The sequence below is a fragment of the Haemaphysalis longicornis genome, unplaced genomic scaffold (genome assembly GCF_048455015.1).
Source record: "Haemaphysalis longicornis isolate Haplotype H1 unplaced genomic scaffold, Haemaphysalis longicornis Haplotype H1 scaffold_9, whole genome shotgun sequence".
In the NCBI taxonomy this organism is placed as follows: Eukaryota; Metazoa; Arthropoda; class Arachnida; order Ixodida; family Ixodidae; genus Haemaphysalis; species Haemaphysalis longicornis.
In genome coordinates, this window is record NW_027526460.1 from 5962400 (window position 1) to 5985496 (window position 23097).

At 47.1% G+C, this 23097-nt stretch overlaps 1 protein-coding gene across 2 annotated transcripts in view; it reads left to right on the forward strand.

Moving 5' to 3' along the window:
• LOC144153002 (uncharacterized) overlaps window positions 1–23097 on the forward strand; it is a 47586-nt gene that overhangs the window by 12806 nt on the left and 11683 nt on the right. Inside the window, exons 5-13 of one of the 2 annotated variants that reach the window (XM_077684620.1) lie at window positions 1319–1519; window positions 4259–4332; window positions 4594–4650; window positions 5606–5660; window positions 7359–7429; window positions 13855–13933; window positions 15655–15746; window positions 18365–18442; window positions 18896–18944. In XM_077684620.1, the coding sequence (XP_077540746.1) occupies window positions 1319–1519; window positions 4259–4332; window positions 4594–4650; window positions 5606–5660; window positions 7359–7429; window positions 13855–13933; window positions 15655–15746; window positions 18365–18442; window positions 18896–18944 (756 nt within the window). The remainder of the gene's footprint in view (window positions 1–1318; window positions 1520–4258; window positions 4333–4593; window positions 4651–5605; window positions 5661–7358; window positions 7430–13854; window positions 13934–15654; window positions 15747–18364; window positions 18443–18895; window positions 18945–23097) is intronic. The other variant, XM_077684621.1, reaches the window with a different exon arrangement.

Consider the following 23097-nt stretch of genomic DNA (forward strand, 5'->3'; position numbering starts at 1 on the left):
CCCTTGGCCTGGTGTGAACTAGCTTTTTACGAACAGACATGAGTGAGGCAAGCTTCGAATATGCGGGAAAAGCGCATGGCATTTGAGAGTCTGCGGTGACGCGGAGGGCGTTCATCTACTGCGTAGGCCTCGTCTAGTGATTTCTACGATTCCAAGCCGCCCTGGGAGGTTTATCTTAGACATTTGACAGCCGACAACATGGCAGAAGCGCGGTACGGCGATAATTGAGAAATCGTGAATGCCCATCCAACAACGCCATCAGATGTCAAGCATGTTGTTTTACAGAACCGAAACCGAAACTTTTGATTGCTAACCTTGGGCATCGTCCAATCACGGTACCCCCCCCCTCCTGACGTCACAGCCTTTAGTTGGTGCGGCCGCCGCAAACCGCGCATAGTAGTTTTTCTTCTTTCGTGCTTTGTAAAATAATTACCGATTTGTCAACCGGATAAACGATGAATAGTGTGTTAATTTGAGCCAGTCTACACAGTGCAAGCAAAAACGGGAGCTTGACAAATTCACTTCAGTGTCCCTTTAAGCCACCCACCCTGCGTACAGCCTTCGAACGTTGTCTTTGGACGCTTCCAAAGGCTGCAGCATGGATGTTAAGACACCTGGAATGACGGAATGACAGCCAGCTCTGCGCGCAGCTCCTCTAACTTCGTGTTTCTTGTTAATTTGCCTCAGTTCTCGTGCTGCCGTCTACAGTAGTGCACGCTGAACTCGTTGATGCCGAAGTGCTTGCGTGTGGCCTGGTTGCCATGCTCTATAGCGTATTCCATAGCGTTTAGCTTGAAAGCAGCTGTGTAACTGGTGCACTGCCCCATGGTGAAGCAGCACCTGAACCAGTACAGAATGAAGTGGCGGAAAGCAAGCTCTCGACAAAGGAGGGACGACCGCGGCTGAGCTGTGTGAGCGCCGCCTAGTAGCGTGCACACGAAACTGGCCCAATGAAAGTGCAAGTAGCATTTGAGAGATGACGCTAGGCTGCCATGCGCGCTAAAGTCATGCGCGTGCCTGGATACCCTGCTGCGCCCTCCGCCGAACTGAGTGGTGGCGAGCGCATGCATCATGAAGGTTTTGCAAGCATACGGCTTTCGCCGTCTGCGAGCATTATGTGAGTAAATGCGGTAGATTCCCTCCCTATATATCGCCTGCCATCCGATACTGGAGAGGCGTCTTCTTTGTTGGGGCACAACGGATGTCGCATGCACAAGCCCCCTTGTCCATAGAGTTATTGGCCGTTCTTGAGTTGCACTGAGATGGCTTTCTGAGCGCTCTGCGGTCTCTCCCCCCCCCCTTTTGCCCCCGTGTGCAGCGGCCGAGTTCCAGTCGAGCACGTGCTACCTGTGCAATGTGAATGCCGTCAGCAAGTCCCAGATGCAGAGCCACATGCAGGGGGCCAAGCACAAGGCACGCTGTGCCAGCCTCGAGCTGCCCCCCACGGCCATGGACTTTGCGGGCTCCAAACGGCCACCCGCCAAGCCCGAAAGCAAGGCTCCCACCACCGTGGACCTGCGTGAGTTTACCTCCTGCCTGTTATGGGGGCTGGTTGGGCTGAACGGCTTGGTGCTCTCCCTGGGGAACATTGCAGCGGGCAGTGGGCAAAGACTATACCCAACTTAACTCTTTCGGGACCGCTCCATAGGCGATTGATCACATATGATCGATGGTTTCGCGAGCCTGCAGAATACAAATTTTCGCTCGATGGAACACCTAGCAACATCTAGGAGATAGTTTGAAAACTGGAGTTTTCTCTTTTGTGAAGTTTTTTTTTTTTTTTTTCTCTCTTTTTTTTTTTTAATCGCCAGGCGGCAACGCGTCAGATATTTTATTCTGACGGGCAGCGGTTTCGAATGTAAACAAACATGGCGTCACACTCGTGCGAGCGCGATAAGAAATCCGCCTTGTCTCGGCTCGCATATCTTCGCCTTCTACTGTGGATTTTAATGATGAGAGTGGCAGTGAAGAGTCGAAATGCGGCTTTAGAGATCGGATTTCAGCTCGAGTGAGGATTCGGGTGTCGATCAGCCTGGAACATCAAATCGCGCTCAAAGGTGGGTGTTGGTTTCGGTTTCAATTGGCTCTGGAGTAGGTATGTGCGCTCGAACTATGTTCTGGCTGGTTTATATTTATTCGCAAGGGTGTTAACTACCTATGGTGGTGATCTCCTGCCACCAGCGCAGAAACGGATCAAGTTTTCGCCGAGACAAGAGCCCGGCGTGTACCTGGGCGACGACGTAGCCATGGCCCTAGTGCCAAAGAGATCACACACAAAACAAAAAAACCAGTTACACCTAGCCGCATCAAACTTTCGCGATGAAGAAACAAAGCATTGTGTTAGATTTTGTATATCCTGAAATAATTTTATTCTTTTTTAATATTTTTATATTTAAGCTTTTTTTCTATATTTTTCTGTAGTTTTTTTTACGAAGTTCTTAGTTTCAGATTTTTTCATGGTTCTATCGTCAGTGTTGAAGTAAAACTTGGTATTGTATGTAAAAGAACATATAATTAGCTGCATTTTGGTATATGCTAAGGCAGGATGGTGCCTTTGCTTTATGTCAAAAAAAATTTGTACCGAGACCTCCCTTTTTCATCACTTTTTCCGGCGGTCCCGAAAGAGTTAAGGGGCTGAATTGAGAGGCTTTATCCATTCTATATGCCAGCGTGATCTGCTTTCAGTATTTTTAAAAGTATATGGAGAACCTTAACACTTCCCTGCCCTGCGGGAAAAGCAGTGATTTTGGGTAGTCTAGGAAACAGTTTTTTCCCGGTCGCAAAAAATAAGCGACATGTAATTGTATGGTATTGAATTATGGGAGAGTAAATTTCCTTTGCAGTGGGGATAGTTTCAAACAAATTTTTATTTGAAAAAAAAGGGGGGGGGGGGGAGGGGAGAAAAGCTGTACAGAAAAGTTCTGGGACAAACAAAAAAATAAGCAAGAGCATAAGTGTTGCGCCACACAGAAAAGATGCAAGAAATTTGCATTTTGTACACATACTATCAGTGCAAAACTCCTGCAAATATCGAACACTTCACTGTAAAATTTCTGGACTCGCAAAAAAGAAACGTTAGTGCTACTGGGTTTCATCCCACTGTGCAAAGCACTTTCTCGAAGCATAGGTTGGCCACACATGCGTCGCAGAAAACATTGGTTTCTTGCTCTACTCTTTTTTGTTTGTAGGACAATTTACAGTTTCGATACTTTTGCATTTTCTGGAGCTTGTGTTGAATAGGGGTATCAGGTCCTGGGCCGGTTTGGCACACTGTATCTTTCTGTGCTGAAATCTCATGACAAAAAGTTGTCCTCGCAGTCAGTGCTGTGCTAATTTCATCCAAAAAATTGCGTGTAGAATTGTCAAAATTGCTAAAAAGGCAGTGTTTCCGTGACGCCGTAGTGTGCGATGTCAACACCATCTCGGTATCATTTGATCGCCCGCCACACGACACCAACGGCACTTCAAAAAAATCTCCGTGCACAAAAAAAGAAAAAATCCAAAAATGGTGTAAGTGTCTTCTTCACCACTCAGTAGATGGCGCCAGCTCTCAGAGCACACTCAGAAAGTGCCAGATTTGTTAGGGAAAACGTCAAAATTTGAACTTGAAAGCGATTTGAGTAGGCGTGAGCAGGAAGGTGTTAAACCTCGTCTTTTGGAAACATGGTTGCTCGTAGAGAATGGGAGCCTAAAGCTAATGTGTGAACGCTTAGTAGCCGCAGATTTGAGTCTTTAACAGATCAGGTTTAAATATTGCTACATTGTTGCTGGCTGTGCCTCAGAAAAATGGGGTCACTAAAGCAGAGAACTCGGACAAGGTTTGCGTCCTTGGATGCTGATGGGACAAGATAGCTCACACCACCATATGTAGCAGGTGTTGGCTAATTGTGAATGGCTGTCTGCTTCCTCAAAGCAGTCTCGAGATTTACGGCGATGCCATTGTTTGAAATTCTGTGCTACTAAGTCCTGTTTTGTACTTTCAGCTTTCAATGCTTGGCTGCTTTGGGGAGTTGCAATTTTTGTTTCTGCACATGACTAAAGATAGCGGGGAAAAGACACGGCACAAAACAACGAGAAGTAGACAGGACAGCGCTGCACCCACAACTAGTTTATTTGTGAGTGCAGGGCTGTCCTGTATACTTCTTGTTCTTGTTTTGTGCTTTGTCTTTTGCGCCCTGATCTTTGTCACGAACGTTCACCAGCTTGCCCAAATCACAGTCCTATTGAACGATATTTTTGTTTCTGTACTTGTGTGCAGATGCTCCACTGGAGCAGAAGCCCGTGTGTGACGTTTGCAACATAACACTCAGCTCCCTTCATCAGCTGCTGCAGGTGAGGCTATTGCGCCTGGGTTATTTTATGTTTTCCACTTTCAGTGGGCATTTCCTGTTGTTGCTGCATCATGTGCTAGCTGAACTTTAAGGCTGTTTTTTGAGAGCTTCAAGAAGTGTTTGGCGTGTTTGTTTCCGTACTTATGTAGCTTTGCCTTGAAATAAGCCCGGTCTTTTTCCTTAGGTGATTTTCTCTCAGTTATGTGGCGTGGCCTCTATCATCATTTATATTCATCCCCTGCCTTTCGCTTTCTCTCACCAGCATCTCAATGGCAAGCGGCACAAGGAGGTGGTGGTTGCCATGAAGATATTGGTGTCGGTACGTATCAACTTTCTGTGCCATGTTGTTTTATTTTCCGCAAGTTGGCTTGTTTTGGGAATATCTTCATCCCGAGTTGGAGAAAACGCTGATTATTTGTGTAGCAAGTTCTCTGTATGTGGTACACTGTCATCTGTGCTACTTGTATGTCCTCGTCCACAGTGTTTGGCATCAAGAACTCGTGCTCTAAGTTTTGTGGGCACTGAGGTTGCCCATGTGTCTGTGGAAATTTGGCGCAGTTATTGCCACTCTGGCTGCTACTTAGGTATGTGCGTAGAGGGCAGCAGATTGGGCAGTCCCAATTTCTAAATTACAAAACGATTGCTGGATGCAAGGGTATTTGTGATGCTTCAAGCTTGGATGTGGCTCATGTACGCCATCATTGGTGCTTGACCCGACTAATGATTAGGGTTCAGTGCTGTTTATATACTGTTCTATATCCTACATCTTTAAGGTAGGAATGTTTTCGTATAGTATGAAATTTTCAGCTGGTATTGAACACAAATTTTCCTCATTACGTAGAGTCTATGTTCGATGTTCCACTCCATGTTTCTTCATATTATGCTGAAGGAAAATGATACACACGTAAAGGGTTTCAGATTTCAGATGGGATTTCTAAGTTATTGATAGTGGCACAATTGGCAGAGAAAAGCCCCTGGAGAGTGCAGTTATCCCTGTTTATGTAGTGGGGGCCACCTGTGTCGTACCTGCTAGAGTGACGCGTACTCCCAGTGGCTGAGCTGTATTTCCTGGCACAGGTTCTAGTGGAAACACAGTGAACCAAAACCATAAATAGGGTGCAGTACAAACTATGTCTTGCAAAAGAAAAAAAAAAAAGAACAGGGTAGTTTGAGTTGACGTTGTGTATCTCAAACTTACTTTGTGAATGTGCGATGCCAGATGAAAAATTGTGCTGTAATGTCATCATGCCTTGTTCTTCTCTGCTCCTTTCCAGAAAGTTCCACCTCTAATGAGACCCCCTGTGCTGAGGAACCTGCCAAAGAAAATTGGTAAATTTGAGGAGGCCATGCTCGCTTGGCAACCTCTACTGAATCGCTTTTTTGAGGATTTTGAGTTAATTCTTGAGCTTGGTTTTCCTTGACATGGCACAGTATCGAAGGCCTCTTCGATTACCAAGCTTGGACTCCCTGTAGGCTGCTTGGATGTCGTGCATTCTTTGCTTGTCATGTGTATTGCCATCACACATCTTGTGGGTGGGTAACGGGGTAGGAGGCAGGGAAGGTTGCTTACTGTTCAGGATTCTATGGGAATGGCATAAGAGAATGCCGATGCATTTTGTCTTGTTTTTTTTTTTTTTTTTTTTTTTCCTTTTCTGGCAACTTAACTAACAATAAAATGATTCTGCAGTTTCTAGAAGGACAGAGGGATGTGAGGGAGAAAGTAAGATGAGTTCATCTTAATTTGTTAACCTGTGAAGCCCTTTTTGATGTGGAACGGTGGAGTAAAAGCTTAACTTTTATGTACGTAAAAAGCAAAAAAAAAATGCGAGAAGCAAAAAAAAAAAGACAGGTAAGAGCGAGACAGTATGAGGCGAATAGACCTTTCTTTTTGTGCATGAAAATTTAAGCAGATGCTGTAAGCCTTATGAGGTAACCTCATTTTACATTTTGGTGTCGCGCCAAGCACTCAACACTACTCCACGCTGTCCCGTACACACAGACTCCAAATTGCCCATTGCATGGCATGAAATACAGCTGTGCAAGCACAGCCTCGATTGTGGCACTGGCCAAGTGCACTGAAGCAAACACGGAATGACATCCCTTCCCTCCCCATGCCATTCACGGAAAAACAGCCGGAACCCTTGCAGTGGGCGGTCGCAAAGGCGCCCTCGGGCTCGCCTGAGGGGAACACTGGGTGTTTCTTGTTTTCTGTGTAAATGGCATGGCTCCCATATTTTTCATCAGCATCAGTTGCTGTGTGCAACAGGCCTGCAGAGTTTTATAGCGAGCAAGTTCTCCCTTCCATGTGCGTTTCCTTTGCCAGGCAAAGAAAACGGGGCACCGCCGGTTGCCATGCCTTTCTTGCGTCACAGGCAGCTTCATAGATGGTCACAGCAGCCGACGTAGGACATGAAAAGTGGAACGGCCAGTTAGCTTGGTGAGATGCCAACCGTGCACTACTGCTGCAGCCGCTTCGGTGGCACAGAACAGTGCCACACATTGCCAGCTTTGTCTCTCACACTTGGAATTTTAGTGTGGCTGGTGTGGGACAACATGTGGCTGCCTCACAAACAGCCACTTGTCTAGAGACCCTGCCATTGTCTAGGCTATTTTTGCACGCAGCGCCAGGGGTGGCTTTCTTGTCCTTACCCAAAGGTCTCGCCAAAGCTCAGAAAGCAGCCTGCGGCAGTGCATTTGACTCGTTGCGAGCGGGTAACCCACGGCACACTGTCATGCATTGCGCTTCAAGCACTGCCTCCCCGCTCGTGGTTGGAAGATGGTGGGGGAGGACGAGGGACGCTGTCTCGCCTAGACAAGGGGGTGTGTTCGGTGCTCACTGGATGAGCCTGTCTTTCGACACGGGTTGTCGAGCCCACTTTTTGAACATGTTTGGACACAGTTAATGCGCTCTGTGCTGAAGCACGCCGCTGTTGTCATGTGCGCTGGCTCTGGCCTCGGCTCGGAGCTCTGCTGCTCGTGACGCAACACACTGGCTTGTACAACGTGGTGCTGCTGACTGGCTCACAGATGGGAAGCCGCCGCTGCCTGGCTCAACTCCGCCCCAGGGTCCTGCTCCGAGGTTTACCATTGCGCCCCAGGTAAATAGCCGCCCTGCCACACTGGGCCTCCTCGGATGGCCTCCTCTTGCGGTGCCATCGGCCAATGCCGCGCCTTGCGGCACGGCCTCTCAGTCTCGTTTTCTGTTTTCGTAGGTATTGGCTAGCCACTTGTGCTGCCGTCAGCCGTTTATCACTGATGCTGCTGTAATGTTGCATTTTTGTAGTGTTTTGCTGCGGCGAATATGCTGCGGACGGCGACGCTTCTAGTAATGCCACGCTTGTGTGCCGTTTTGTCACGGCAAGGAAGCGTGGTGTTTTGGGCCCGCTTGCTCGAACAGACTGCTGATTGGCAGTCCAGTCTAGTCCGTGGGGCTACAATAAGTCTGCGAGTTATTCCAACTAGTGCGCTTTCCCGAAAGCGCACATGTTGGGCTGCAACAACAGTCTGCGACGATGCGTACCTATCCGCGCCTGGCAGGCCCCTATAGGGAAAAGTGGAAAATGCACTGGAAAACAGCTTGTTGGCTTCGACCAAGCGTTATTGCGAACCATGATCAAAACGAAACGTTGCCCATCGGGCGGCGTATTTGGGCCCTGTCACGAATCTGTTGCAATGACCCGCCATCCTTGGTGGGCCACCCCACGCAGCCGGGCCACCGAACCTCGTTCACCCCGAACGCTGTTGTGAGTTAAATAAAGATCGTCTGCTACGTGGCGAGTGCCAGGAGACCCGCTGGACTGATGCAGAATGGACTCTCGGTGTGCAAACAATTACTCCTGAGGAGGCTGGAATAACGTTCTGCTATCAGTGATATCTCGCGCTGTAGCAACCTCTTCGTACTTTTCGTCTCACCATGAATTAGTTGAATTAGTAGGTTCATTTTCATCGACTCGGATGCGACTAGCACTCCAGTGGCTGGCCGCCAGCCATGCTACTACTCGTGCCACCGGGAACGATGGTCTCAACAACACTGTCTCAACGACCCTCTCTTCATAACCAACTGGCAGGTGCGCAGTGCCATGAATTCCATCGGCTGCACCCACGACTTGCATAAAGCGCGGAATAGCGTTCAATTTTCACTGCCAGGTTGTCAGCTCACTCAGTGAGGGCAGCTGTGAACAGCCACTTGGTAGAGTTCAGCCGAATCTTAGTACGCATGCTTGTTTGAGCAAAACACCCTCACTTCTCAAGCAAAGTGCACAATCACAGCACAAACCGAGACAGCCAAGCGACATAACCGTTGTGTTCAAGGGAAGGAAAGGAAAGCTGGGAAATCTGCACAGTTTCTCAACAAAATTGTGATTTTATTTTATTACGCTTACGGGCAGAGAGCCCTTGCAGGCTTCAAACGTTCTGCTGTAATTAATAATTTTGTTACCACACTGCGGATTCATTATGAATGCCTAATTGTTCCTGAATTAATAAGCATGATTTTATGGAGAACTCTTGCTCCACCGTTTCTGTGCCGCCTTTTTGTAGCCACTGCACCAACAGCCAATGTAGCAGACGATCTTTCACTCACGCTAGCACTGTGCACCTTTTTCCGAAGGGAGTGGGAGGGTGAACTCGCCCACGCCGCAGGCAGGGCGAAAGGGGGCGCCCGACTTATGATGAAATGACCGACCAACTCATCAAAAGTCTGTCAACTAGGCTGCTTGGGAAAGGCTAGTTTGCAGCATTAGCGCAATCTTATTGAGAGGCCCATGCGCTCTTACAAGTTTCCAGAAAGCATCCAGTAGCTTAGGGAAGATTAAACCCCAAAATAGCCTGCCAACAAGGTTAGACTGCCAACTAGTCGGTCTTATTGGGCTTCGAGCAAACGGGCCTAGAGTGACGAACAAGCTGCCAGGCCAATGCACATTGGCCTGGCTAATTGGCCGCATGGCTAGGCAAAAGAAAAATGGGGGGAAGGGTGAGACATTGGACGTGAATAATTGGTCATGTCCTATTTTGTTATGGGCTTGTTTTAATGGTTCAACTGAAAGACTAATGAAAAGTATAAATATTACAAATTTTGCACCTTTGAGAAACGAGTGTGCTGTAGCGGAGATGAAATGCAGGGTTAACCAAATTAAAATTCAGAAACAAGGAAGTAGTTCTAATCTTACTAATGCATTTTGTTAAAAAGAGTGAGGTTCCCATTCATTGTTTATCTTCATAAACAGTTTAGACCAGAAGGATACATTAAATGTGTGAATGACATTTTTTTTTTTTCCCTTAATGGCTTAGGGAAAGATAAAGAATGTATAATCTTCTTTGCGTGAACTAAGCCCAAGCAGGTAGCTGAGCGCGGGCTTAGCGAGCCATTTGACGAGGTACAACTTAGCATCTAATTTGTACTGTGTTTGGTGACACACCACCACTTGTAGCGGTAATGTATTGCCTTTCATATCTGTTTATTACCTTTTATATCTGGCTCAGTGAAAAGAAGCACTGTACATTCCATCAAAGCTCTTTCTGGGCAGAAGGTGTGATCGTGAGACATTTTGCTCACATAGCCTTCATGCGAAAAACAGCAAGCCCCGTGCGACACTGTGTGCTTGCAGGGTCGCCCATTAAGGGTAACCTGCCACCTGCCTGTCAGATCAAACATGGCAGCATTGATTGCCATGATCATCGCCACCATCACTGGCTGCGCATGCACTGCGCCCTTTAACTATCATTCAAGTGGCCAAGCACACTTTGCCAGCTCTGTAGGAAACACGAGCTGTCACACACCAGAACAGTGCAGTGGAACACCAAACAGAAAATGCCCTTGATTGTTTTCCAGCAGTGTGGCACACTGCCAGGTGGGGGATTCTGAGTTTCAGGGCCACGATGTGAACGGCTGCAACAAAACAGTTCCATGGGCCCAAGGTTTATTTCTATTCAAGAAGGCTGGAATTCCGTTTGTGACAAACAAAACGAAGGAGCCCTGAAAGAACGTTTTGGGGCAGCTTGAATGCTACTTGAGAGGAGGCTTCCGGTAGGACACGTTTACTGTGACATTCTGAGTAAACCATTGCATACAGTATGGAAACATGGTCTTCGTCACCTTTTTGTGAAAGGAGAAGTTTCACAAAAAGATTTCCAGTCGTCCCTTTAAAAACACTAATTGCACATCTCGCGATCTATTTCGAGCACCCTAAAGCTGTCGAGCACAGCCTTTTCTTGGTGCCTGCTTGTCTGTGTTCCTTGCTAGGCTGCCATGCTGTGAAGGCTGAAAAGACAAGTTCCGAGGTGTGCTCGAAACACTTCTCAAGGCAGAGGACTGGCTTGCCTTGTACATGCCATATCTTGGAGGTTTTCTGAGTCCTGAATGACACAACAGGTGCGCATAGTGCTCATGCCTTTTACATGGGATAACAATTGCTGCTAGCTTTCAAGAGTTCAGGGAGAATGCTGCGCAGGAAATCGGCAGTGTTCATCCTGCTTGAACGTAACGCGTTTTGCCTAAGAGCAAAGTGCTGTTTCGGGATAATTTCAGGTAAGAGAATACGGTTATTTACCTACAAAAGCAAAGACATTGTCGACTCTGCTCTATGCATTACGGGCACCCAGAAATTGCGGTGATGGCTGTGGGTATTGCGGTACCTGCAGTCTTTTAGCTGTTCCACATTTGGTGCCTTGAAAAATGTGCCAGTGCTACAGGTAAAGCTGGCTTGATCAAGGTGCCATTTGTCTGGGCACACAATTTTGGTTGCAGGCAGTGTTTGAACACGCTAGTACAGACATATATCATGCAGCACTGTGCCATGCGTGTTTGATATGTGTGCAGTAGTAACCTTGCCATAGGCAGCAGCTTGTTTGCTGTCGTGACAAGGGAAATTTCATTTTGTTGTCACTCACAGGAGCCCCTTTGTGCAAAAAAAAAGAAGCCTGAAGGGATGTCGTTTTTAAAGGTTGAGGGGAGGCTCGTTGAAGAGGTTTTTAAATGGTCTCACTCCTACCTGAGGACTGCATGAGGGGAATGCTGCATGTCTGTGGGTCTTTCACATCGGCCAGGTGTACATGAAATGGGAAGGGAAAGTGGGGGGTGTGGCTACGCATGGTGAAGGCAGTGGGTACTTTCCTCATCCAGTCTACTTTTCCTCGCTTATAAAAATCTCATACTGTAGTAATCTTCCTTTTATCAGCTGTGCCAGTCAGAAAGTGATGAAGTGCTTAACTGCATTTGCATTGGGAATACCTTATTAATAGTCAGGCCTTCTCTGCCTTGGGCAGACCTCCTTAGCTGAGCCTTGCAGAGAGTGTGAGGGTCGTCTATTTGCTTTGTGCTGTTGCAAGACGTTACACTTTGTTTGTGGCATTCTGGTGTGGTTTGCTGCTTGCTCCCAGCCTCCAGTGTACAAAACTGGCGATTTTTCACCATCGTGGTTGCACGGGTGGGCCAAATAATGTTGGCAAGTGAGAAAGGATCGTACGTGCAGTCACTACTTGGAGGGGCTCTTTGCCTGACAATTTGCCATTCTTTGTCCATTGAGTTGCATATAGATGTGCACTGATAAGCTGCGGCATCCGCTCTCAGTAGTTAGTGCATTTCACAGTAGGAATTTTTGCTCATGAAGCTTTGCCATGTTAGTGTTTGTAGTTGGGATATCTAGATTTTTGGCGCAGTTAAATAGTGAGCCTGGTTCTACAGTCGAACACGGATATATCGAATTCCAAAGGGATCGCGAAATAGTTCGATATATGAAAAATTCGATATAAAAAATATGGGCTGTGAGACCTCACTTGTGGCGGACGACCACGTACCGATCGGCGCATTCAAGAATGACAACTAATTCCGCACTAACGACGCAACAGAATGCTTTATTTGTGTGAAAAGAAATCGCTGATCTTGGCCTGCTTCTTCGTCCTGTACATGGAATTAAAGACGCTGGTCTCGATATTCTCGAGGCTATCCAGGTGTGACAGCCCAGATCCTCCCATGTCGCCGCAACTACATAGAATCAAGCTGAACGCAGCCGTCAGTTCACCGGCGGAGTACGATCGTGTAGCCGCATCCTCGTCCGGACGATCTTCGCCACTCGAGCTATCAGCCTGGGTTCCTGCAACCGCAGCTACGATATCCTCGTCACCGACGCTCGCAACAGCCTAAACATTGCTGTCAGCGTTCACGAAGTCGCCGGCAGACAGTCTGGCGAGAACAGCAGCCGGGAAAAGGGACGACAGCTTGCGAAACGTGTCGTCCATGCCCTATTCGTCGTCGTCGCCGTCTTCGCAAGCTTCCGAAAGTTCGGCCGTCACGAAGCCTGCCTTCCGGAAGCAGTTGGCCACGCTCTGCTTTACACTGTTCCAGGCCCCCGTCATCATGTGTATGGCCCCCAGCTGGTCAACTTTAAGCTCGGTGCCCACGCGGAGGTTCATCAAAAGCCTACCGAGGAGTCGCCTCCTGTACCCAACCTTGAACGACTTAGTCGAGCGGTCGAGCGGCTGCAGCCTGGCTGTTGTGTTCGGAGGCAGAAACTTGAGCACGATGTTGTCCAGCTCGCAGGTGGTTTGGTTGTCCGAGCAGTTATCCATGAGAAGGCAAGCATGACGCTCCGACACCCCGGCTTCTGTCCCTGTCGGGTTTCGGCGAAGGCACTAAGCGACCGCGGAAATCGGGGGTGCAGCGACCGCCGAAGAGCACCTTCCAGCTCGTGCGGTGTTCGATATACCCAATGTCGGGAAAAATACCGTTCGATATAAACATACGAATTCCTATACTTTTACACAGAATTTTCAAGGGGATAATTCATGAGTTTGATATAGACAATAATTCGATATACCCGTGTTCGATATATCCGTGCTCGACTGTATTCACCTGCAGGGAAACATTTTAATGAGGACTAAAATAATGATGAAGTAGGTGACTTATTTCTGCAGGGGTACCATCCTTGAGGTACTAAATCTCCTACGATTAAGTACAGATGAGAAATTGGTCCGTCAGTACAAGTCGAGCGATAATCAAGAAAGCTGCCACATGTGAAGCTGAACTCCAATGTCAGTTGGGGTGGCTAAGCAGCAGACCAATGTGTAGGGCTTGATGCTGCTTTCTTGGAGGAGTTCATGGTCCAGTATCATGTCATGGTGTCATTTGGTTGGCCGTGTTTTTCAGCTGTTGAGTTAATCTCGTGTGAGTAGTTGGAACTGGCATGTATTTAAAGCAGCTGCTCTTTGACCCCTGCTTCGCGTAGTAAGAGAAGGCGTATGCTCATGCGCGTCATGCATCATTTATAGGCGCTGTGTCAGTATCCCTAGCAAGAAAGTAAATAAATGAAGATAAATTACCCTTGTAGGACAGCGGGACACTGGTATCCCACTTTTCTTGCTTGTGTGTATGTAATGATGGTTTCCTTTGCTGCAGAGTTCTGCAAATGCGTTGGTTTATCTTTAAACAAGGGATGGCACATTTTGTCTCTGCCCAAACTAAAGTTGTTGCCAGCCCACAAAGTGCGGGGGGCCAACGCCTTCTCTTTATATCTACTTGTGGCTGTAGGGACCGCCGGCGCTGCAGGGCGTGAAGAGGCCTGCTGCTGGCGGGGCTGAAGGTGGAGCAGCCAAGAAACCAAAGCCAGGTGGGTAACTCCCCTCCCATATCTGTCCCGCCTTGGAACATTCTGGCAAGTTCTTGGCCTTTCGTGGACCCCTCCAGAGCACGGAGAGAGAGACTAGGAGAGGCCGTTGCATCGAGCGCCAAGTCCTGTTTAAGCTCTAACATTGCAGCAGCTCTGGAGGAAGTGGTTTCGACTGTGCAGGACTTCCCGCGTGACATCCTCTCACGTTGAGCGCTAGCTGCTGACTTGTTTGTGCTGCGGTGCGCGGGATGACTGGTGGGTGGAAGACTACGTTAGTAGAAGCCAGCCGAGAAGTAAGCTCGACTCTTCTGCTAAATGTGGATGTGGTTAGATGTGGGAGTGGGAATATCACTAGACACATAGGCTTGCTGTACCGTTGCTCTCTGCTCACCACTAAAACAAGAGATGTTGCTGAATTATTTTCACGAGCTTGAGCAAAATGGCTGAACTTTTAATTTTAGCTGATGAGAAGACAAGAATGCTGTGGACAGGATGTCGCAGCTTAACGAACCAGAACATAACAGAAAATGTGGGGAATCCAATAATGTGCCTACTTTTAAAACTAACATACTGCCTTAATGAGGTTCTGCATAATAGGCAAGTCCTATTTCTGTTTCAAATTGCTGTACCATCGATCTGCGTGTTGTAAAATTTTGATAACCTTGTTTTTTATCGGGTTTTCTCTCTAGTCCTGGCAAGTTGTAATCCTAATGACAATGATAACTCTTCATCTTTCACAGGGAAAGCCAGTGTTAATCAAGCTGATGGAGACGTGCACCAATCGTGCCTTAATGGGGCTTTGCATTTTTCTGCCAATGCGACTAGGTTGCTTTGTGCAGTTTGTCAATTGGCTGAGTGCTTTGGTTTGTTTGTTTACTCTGAAGCGGTAGGCTGTACGAGGGGGAGGGGGGACGCTTGCTGGGGAAAGGACCGCATGCACGTGGAAGAAAACGCATTTGCCAGTAATGGGTACGATGGAACCCATACCACATTAGTTTCACTCAACCATGACTCCCTCGCTGTAATGGGAGTTTGGTGTACATGTTTTGTTGGCTTTTGGCTGTTATGAAGTCCAGGAGTTCAGAAATACATAATGACTTTTTGCAAGTTTTGCCTCGTTTAAGAACAGCGTTGGACAAAAAATGTCTTTGCAAAATAGGTCTAGAGGTTCGTCTGGTGTCAAAAGTTCATACCCACATACGTGTGCATGGCATGTACCCTTGTGGGGGATTGGCCTTGGAGTAGATGGAAGCTGTGCAGCCTTGGCTGGAGGTGGATTTTCTCTCGTTTGTGTGCCTCTGCCAGGGGTGGGTGCAGCATTTGGCTGGTGGGATGCGGCATAGTTCTCCAAAGTTACAAAGAGTGCAGAAATAGCATTTGTTTCGGTGTCCTTGGGGCCTGATGTGACGCTTTGTCCGTGACATTACTGCCACTAGCGTGCCAGTTTTGAGTTGCGCATAATTAAAATTTAAAAATGACGATAGGTAAGCATTTGCCACCCGTTTTGGTCATGACTACGACGGCACTCCGGGCGTTTCGTCAGCACTGTGCAAACACGATTTGGCTCTCGCTGTCAACTTCTTCGGATGAGTGCGGAAAGTCAGCGAATGCTTCTCCTGCGACGTTTACTTAGCCGAGCGTAAGGTTGAAGTTAAAGGTAGGTGAACAGTCCTGGGAAGGGTGTGAATATCTGTGGCCTGACGGGTTTGTGGCATTCCCAGGTGGACCCAAGGCTGCCGATGGTGGCCCCGCTCAGAAGTTCTCCTGTAATGTGTGCAACGTCAAGCTCAACTCAGAGTTTCAGAAAAATGAGGTATGCTACTTTCATTTTTGTTTTTGTAGCTGTCTGGGGAATAGTGATAGGGTGCACTGCATAAATTTAAGCGTGGAGAAGTCTTCTCCTCATCTCCTTTTATCGCTGCATAGCTGTGACAAGGCTGCAGTGCCAGTCAGTTGGCCCTTTACTGCCACGGCTCCCCTTTCACCCTCCTTATCTTAAAGGGACACTGAAGTGAATTGGCCAAGCTACCGTTTTTGCTTGCACTGCGTAGACTGGCTCAAATAAACACACTTCCCATCATTTATTCGGTCAAAAAGACGGTATTTATTTGGTAAGGCCTGAAAGAAGAAAAACTACCATGTGCGGTCTGCGGTGGCCGCACCAACTAAAGTAGTGACGTCCATACAAGGTGCTACGTCATTGCGCGATGTCCAAGGTTACAATTCGTACCAGTTTCGGTTTTGGTTCTGTGAAACATACTTGGCATCTGACGTTATTGTTGGCTGGGCATTCTCGATATCTCAGCAATCGGTGGGCCATGCTTCTGCCATGTTGCCGGCTGTAAAATGTGCCAGATAAGCCTACCAGCGCGGCTTTCAATCATAGCAATCACTAGCCAAGGCGTGCACAGTGGATGAGTGCCCTCCACGTCACCGGTGACCTTCAAATCTGATTCGTTCCCCCCCACCCTTGCCTTCGGAGCTTGCCTGACTTGTGCCCGTATTGTAGGAGGCGTGTTCACTCCAGGTCAAGGGTCGGCTGATTTGGGACTGTGCCCGCAAGCAGTCGGTGCTTATGGCAACACCATGCCAACGAGAACTCGCCAGTTCGTCAATGTCAGTCTGCACACGTTCTGCGAACTCGCTCGTAGAGCAATGAACGTTTCTGCGCAAAATTGGTGAATTCAGTTTGGAAAACATTGTCCAAACACAAATAAATCAACTTATAAAAAAAAGAGAAAAGAAAAGATGCGCTATCGGGGATTCCAACTTGTGAATTTCTAAACAATACACCTAGTGTTTCAGACTACTCAGCCAGCGCTGCCAGGGGCGGAAATATACAGTATATAATGTAATGCAGTGGTTCTCAAATGGGGTTCCGCGGACCCCAGGGGGTCCGCGAGAGCATTTCAGGGGTCCGCAAAGCTTCCCACAAAACTTTTCCCCCGCCATTTTTTTCTCGATTTTGCCAGCATTTTCTTGCAATGCAAAAAGGTGGCTCCGCCGCATTACTTGTACGTTGAGCTTCTCCACGTAGCACATATTTTAACATCTGATTTGTGCACAACACGCCAGCTATGAGAAGACAGAAAACAGACACACAAACAGCAGCATATGGGTGCCTAGAAGACTTATAGCTTCCAGTACAACTTGTTTCACAATATGGACCCGATCAACTTACGCTCCATCGTGGGGTCCCCCATCCATACCGTAAGCCCGAAAGGGGTCCCCGGGGCAGTCATGGCTGAGAACCACTGATGTAATGCATAACCAGTGTACATTTTTATTTAGTTTTAGCATTCCAAGCAGGTCAGATGCCTATTTCTTAAATAGCACTCTTGCAGTAAGCCTCCCCCAAATTTCCACAAATATCTCACCTCTAGCGACTGCATTTACTAGGCGGAAAAGCGTTTCCGTATGTGTGGTCGTGCTGCTGACCACTGTGCTAATTCACCCAGCACAAAATGTGCTTCCCGCACCTTGGTTTTACGCTGTACGATAAAAGTTTCGGTTGATTTTAACTCCTTCGTACCTATATTAACTTTGCTGACTCTTCTCCTGCCTGAGATTAGCCTGAGATTTTATAGTAGCGTACCAGTGAGACGTCGCATGTGTGTTTGTGTGGAGTGACTTGGACTTAGAGCTTGATACAGTGTGTAAACTAGCCAGCTAAAGGCACATTCTTCCAGGCACAAAGGTGTCGTGGCTTAGTTTCAACTGAGCAAACGAATTGCAACGACCCGCTGTCGGCCGGCTGACTAAACTCTGGGCCGACAGATTCTGTCGCAGGGTCTGTGAGCCGTGCAGTACCGCAGTCAAACCAAGCCACCTTGTTTTGACATCAAACGAAACGTCACATGAAATCGGCAAGGAGTATGCAGAGAGGAGGGCAGCATTTTCGAATTATTTTTCTACGGAATAAAGCCGCGTAAACGCAGCGAGAGTGGGCGAAACATGGCCCAGAGACTGCAGACTACAATTTGCCATAGAAATCCTTCAATGTTTACAATCGCTTCAGTGTCCCTTTAAATGGCAGAATCGACTGGATGGGCCAAGTAATGTCATTGTCACAGGCACTGCTTTCTTGTTGGGGATGTAGTGAACACCAAGTATAGGAACACGTGCAGCCTGCTGTTCTTTTCTGGAAATGATGGGAGGCTTCCCCTCTGTAGTATCAGTTACCAAGAAAACTGTGGGAGCAACAGTGCAGCAGTGGTAGGAAACCACATAAAATGTTGGAGCCAGTCGCTGATTTCTGATCTCACTGGGGTGCTGCCCATGCGGCGGCTGGAGGAAGCTTACGGACACTGCCTGTTGAAGCTTGCCTGTGCGGGAGATGGGAGTGGAGGGGCCTGTGCTTTGCTTAGCCTTGCAGCTAGTACGGCTGGGTGTGGGGCTCTGTTTCAAAAACGTGCCTCTGCTCGTTCGCAGCACATGAAGGGCAAGAGCCACAAGGATCGCGTGGCCGAGTCCAAGCAAGCATCGGGACCTGGCGGCAAGTCTGCACAGGTATCGTTGAAGAAGCTTGCTTGCGCACACACGTGCACCGGCCGCTGGGCCAATTTTTGGGGTGGTTGTTAACAGAAGGAATGAGCTTTTGTTTTTTAGTGAGGGTTCACTGGCGGCCTCCAGCACGTTATTGTAAACAGCAGATCTGTGCACATATTGATTGCTAGAGGTCAAGTTTAGTGACTCTTGAGTCACTTATTATGCCATGGCGAGTTCATGCTCCTCACTTTGTACCTTCCCAGTGCACTAAAACTGACCAACAGCCTACAACTAATGTTCTTCAGAGTTATGAGGTTTTGCTTCATCTTGAATTGCGCTGCATTTACTGCGACAAATTAGATGACACGGGGGCGGGACAAAGTAGAAATGAGGTTTTGCTTTGTTTTTGTGGCATGGTACAGGGCAAAATCGTGCAACGCCCTGCAACAATTTTTTTTTTTTTTTCCCTCGTAGGGTGCTGGACCTGGAAACAAGTTCCAGAATGCCACTGGAGGAAAGCAAGGTAAGCACATTGATTGTTGGTAGCCTGCAATTGATGGATTCAGCTCTGTTTGCAGCTCAGTGCATCTAGGCATGTCTCGCTGCTTACTGTGACAGCTGTACAGCTAGTTTCATCATTTTCGGTGCGACGCTTTGTGTTTCCTTGTCACAGTGACTCTCGAACCACAATCATGACAACATGGTCACCCACACAAGCACTGGGCAGGGCCATCCACCTCACTAACGTCGTGTGTAGTTTCCACCCACAGCCAATTTGTGAAGCAGCTTTGTGTCTGACAGCTATGATAGCAGACTGGCCAGGGAAGGGAGATTGAATGATGCCAAAACCAGCTCCAAATATCGGTGGAAGCCTTGCCTGCTCTGTTTTGTTCGTGTCAGTATTTGGCTGGAACAGTTTATCGATATTTGCGGGGTCGTATGTCCTTTATGCCCACGGAAATTCTGTATAATGAAGAAGGGGCTGTGCCCAGGAAGGGAATCCAGAATTGGTTCCCCACTGGCACTGCAGTTATCAGAATTTTTTCTGTAACTTGAAAACATTTTGTGCTTGGACTGTCTTTTTGTACTCATGCATACTGTATCTTCTAGATATTTTTCTTTTGGGGTATAGGCACATCTTCATGAACCTTACAAAAATTTTCATGGAAATTGTATTTGCCTAATAAATTTACTATTACAACCTAAACCTGCCCTTCTAGAAAGTTTTATTATAATAGGTACATGAATTTCATTGCATTTTTGTATATTGCAAAAAACTTAACCTTATACTTTGTGTAAAAGCAAAACGTAACTTTTGTTTTCCTCGTGATAGAAAAGTTTTTAATATGAGGCATGCATGCTAATGCACAAGCGGTCCAACTAAGCACCCTACAAAAAGGGAATTAAATTTTTTGGCCATACAGATGCATTATGCAAACGAGAAAGGTATATGGCTGCGTTTTGAACTCCCCTTTTTTATTGCCGTGAAAGTGGGTCACGAGTTGTCCAACTGCCTGGTTCGACAATCCTCAGAAAGTGGGGCATTGTGCATATACAGGGTGTCCCAGCTACCATGCACCAAAATTAAAAAAAACAGCAATGGTGTTACTCGGAAGAAAACCTAGTGCATAATGTTTCCAGTAGAGTGGAGTAGTGACCAGTAATTTTTTTTCGTTAATGAGATTTAATTAATTATTTTATCTAATGAAGAAGTACTGTCCCAATCATTAAACTGTCAATGAGGCATTTTAGGTTCCCACGAGGGAAATCTAACTGCTGTATTTTCAGCGATGAACTAATCGCATACTCATTTGTTCTGACTTGTAAAGAAACCCCGTAATATGAGAAATACCACGTGACTGCGGTCCAGCCCTGCATTGTAAACCAGCGCCCTCAAATAAGCTGATCGAAAGCAACTGCTTTGCCTGTCACACTCCCGAAAGACAGTGCACCACCTTGATAAAGGCATGTGTGGAAGGAGCAGCAACAGTAAGTTTTGCAGGGCATGTGTTGCAGATAAGGCACAAACTCTGTTGTGATTTCTTCTTTCTTTTCTTTATTTCATTCTGGTTAACTTGGAGGCAGCGTGTTCGAGGGCACTGCTTTATGATCCGGGCGGGAGCGCCGTCATGTGGTACTTTTTCACTTTTTTTTTTCCAAGTCAGAATAAAGTGTTCGCAATTAATTCGCTGCTGAAAATATCGCAGTTACATGTCCCTCGTGGGTGCCTTCAAGTGCTTCATTGACACTTTAAGGATTAGGACAGTACTTCTCAAGTTAGATAATTAATTACAGTTACCTAATTAAATTTCATTAACACAAAAAAACATAGCGGCCACTACTACACGGTACTGCAAACATTATGCGCTAGGTTCTCTTTGAGTAACATCATTGCTCTTTTTTAAAATCTTGGTACATGTTAGTTGGGACACCCCGTGATAGTGGTATATCTTGAAGTAGACATACAAACTTGTTGGGGGCTTTCTTGAGATTGTTAAAATGTCAATTCTTGATCGCCGATGTGCTTAACTTCAGAAACACGGTTCCCTACAGATGGGGGCCAAGAAACCAATGTCTCAGAATAAAGGCATTGTCATGTGGGAAACACTTTATGGCCAGCTCCATTTCCAGTTAGACAATCTCGAATTCGATTGCAGTGTAGACTGCTTATAACGTATTTGATGGATCCACAAAAACCTTCACTCTAAGCAGTTTTGCACTATAGACAAAACATGCACAAATCCAACTGCATCGTTATGTACCTTTCATTCATTCTTTGTTTATTGTCGCTCAAAGGAAGGCCTCTTAAAAGCATTGGCATGGTCTTCAGTACGTCTTTTTTTTCCCCTATCAGCCGCTGCTGCATGGTCTTGCAAACTGTGAGCGTGGCTTAACTTCCTTTGTGTTTGTGTTTTGAGGGAGCCCGGCTGAGTTTCTGGGTTTATGAATATCCAGGATGCCGCGGGGCAGCGTGATCAAAACGCAAGGTGGATTTTTTTTTTTTTTTTTTTTTTTTTTTACTTCCCATTTTGCCTTCGCAATGCGGAAGGTGCTTGCTTATCAGCATAATGTGCAGGTAGCGGAAACCTTTGGCGCCGCAGACTGCTATCTCCATGTGTTCCGAAAGGGAAAGGGCAGTTGCTTATCTGCACAATGTTTTAATGGAAACAACTTTCCGCACGTTTTGTGGCGGGGTTGGGGCGGGTGTAGGAGGGTGGCCTGATATCTTCTGAGGTGCGTCAAGCAAGGGCAATTGTGGTTTTTTCGTGTCGAAGTTAGATGAGAGCAGGGTACACGCTACATCAGATGGTTGATTCGTTTTTTTTTTTTTTTTTTTTTTTTTTCTTTCTTTCTTGCGACCCCAAAACGATGCCCCAGCTGTGCCAGTTGATCAACGACCCGCCAAAAAACCACCTGCATATAAACTGTACTGGGCTTCGGGCAACCGCATTTTAAGCCGTGTGCTTATGCATGGGGTTCTGTGGGAAGCAAGCTAGTGGTCACAAAAACCCATGTTATATATTGTCCCACGCTATAAGTGGTTTCATTATAAATGGTCTGCACTGTACTTTGAACAGTTCTTGTCAGTCCTGTGAGATCCTAATCTACAAAATTTTAGTGTAGTGTGTTTATGATTGGAGCTGTGTATGCACACAAATTCTTGCCAAAAACACCAGTAACGCTTGTAGCATTAAAAATGCTAAGTGTGCAATGCCCGCTTGTAGTATGCTAGCAGATTATTATTATTATTTTTTTTCTTCTCTCTGAAACGGAGGTTTTCTCGTTCGGCTTTGGATGAAGTGGCGTGTACAAAGTAAAGCGTGTACCAGGAACTGCCTGGGGCCCCATAAACCGGGCAGCAATGAGTGAGAAGTGTGCTGTACCAGGCAAGCAGCAGTAATCTTGGCAGTCTTCACAAAAGCCACGCCCAGGTCACAACCGTCCACCTCAGGCCTCCAAGTGTGGCGACTTGTGCAGTGACTGCCACTGCATTCTGTGTGGTTGCGAGTTTGCTTTGAGCTGTGGCATCACTGGTCAGTCTGATCAATAGCAGGCTTCAAGGGCCAGTAGGCATGCATACCCCAACAAATGAGTGTGTCAGTGCATGTGCATGCTGGCTGCAATGCTCTCATTTGTGGTACGCCGGTTAATGCTACCTTATGCTGTGAGCGGGCTTGGGGAAGTCAACTTTGGGAGGGCGGGGCACCCCCCAGGCCTCTTTTTTTTTTTTAAATCATACTGGTGCACCAGGGGTTAAATACACTCAAGATGGCCATCGCATCTCACAGGCACCCCTGCGTTTTTGCTTCATTGCACCTCGTAACAGCTGGTACATGGAGATGGTCAGCGTGGCTGGAAAAGAGGCAACTGAAACTCCGCTGTGAGAACTGTACGTTCTGCCTGCCGTAGTACCTCGGTTTGCGAAGTGGGTACTTTGTTTACCGAAGGTTGAAGACAAGGACATAGAGGTGGACAAAAACCTCTGAAACTTCTAAACATTGCTGCCACCATGCCTCAGTGGATGGGGAGAATCTATGGGCTTGAAGAAAGCACTGAAAAAGAGGTCATTGCCGCTCTGAAGTGGAAATGGAGGGGAGTGGCCACTCACTGAGGACATACATTTGAAAGTGCACTGTGGAGGGAAGGATCTGACTGCTGCCACAACCTGGGGGGAA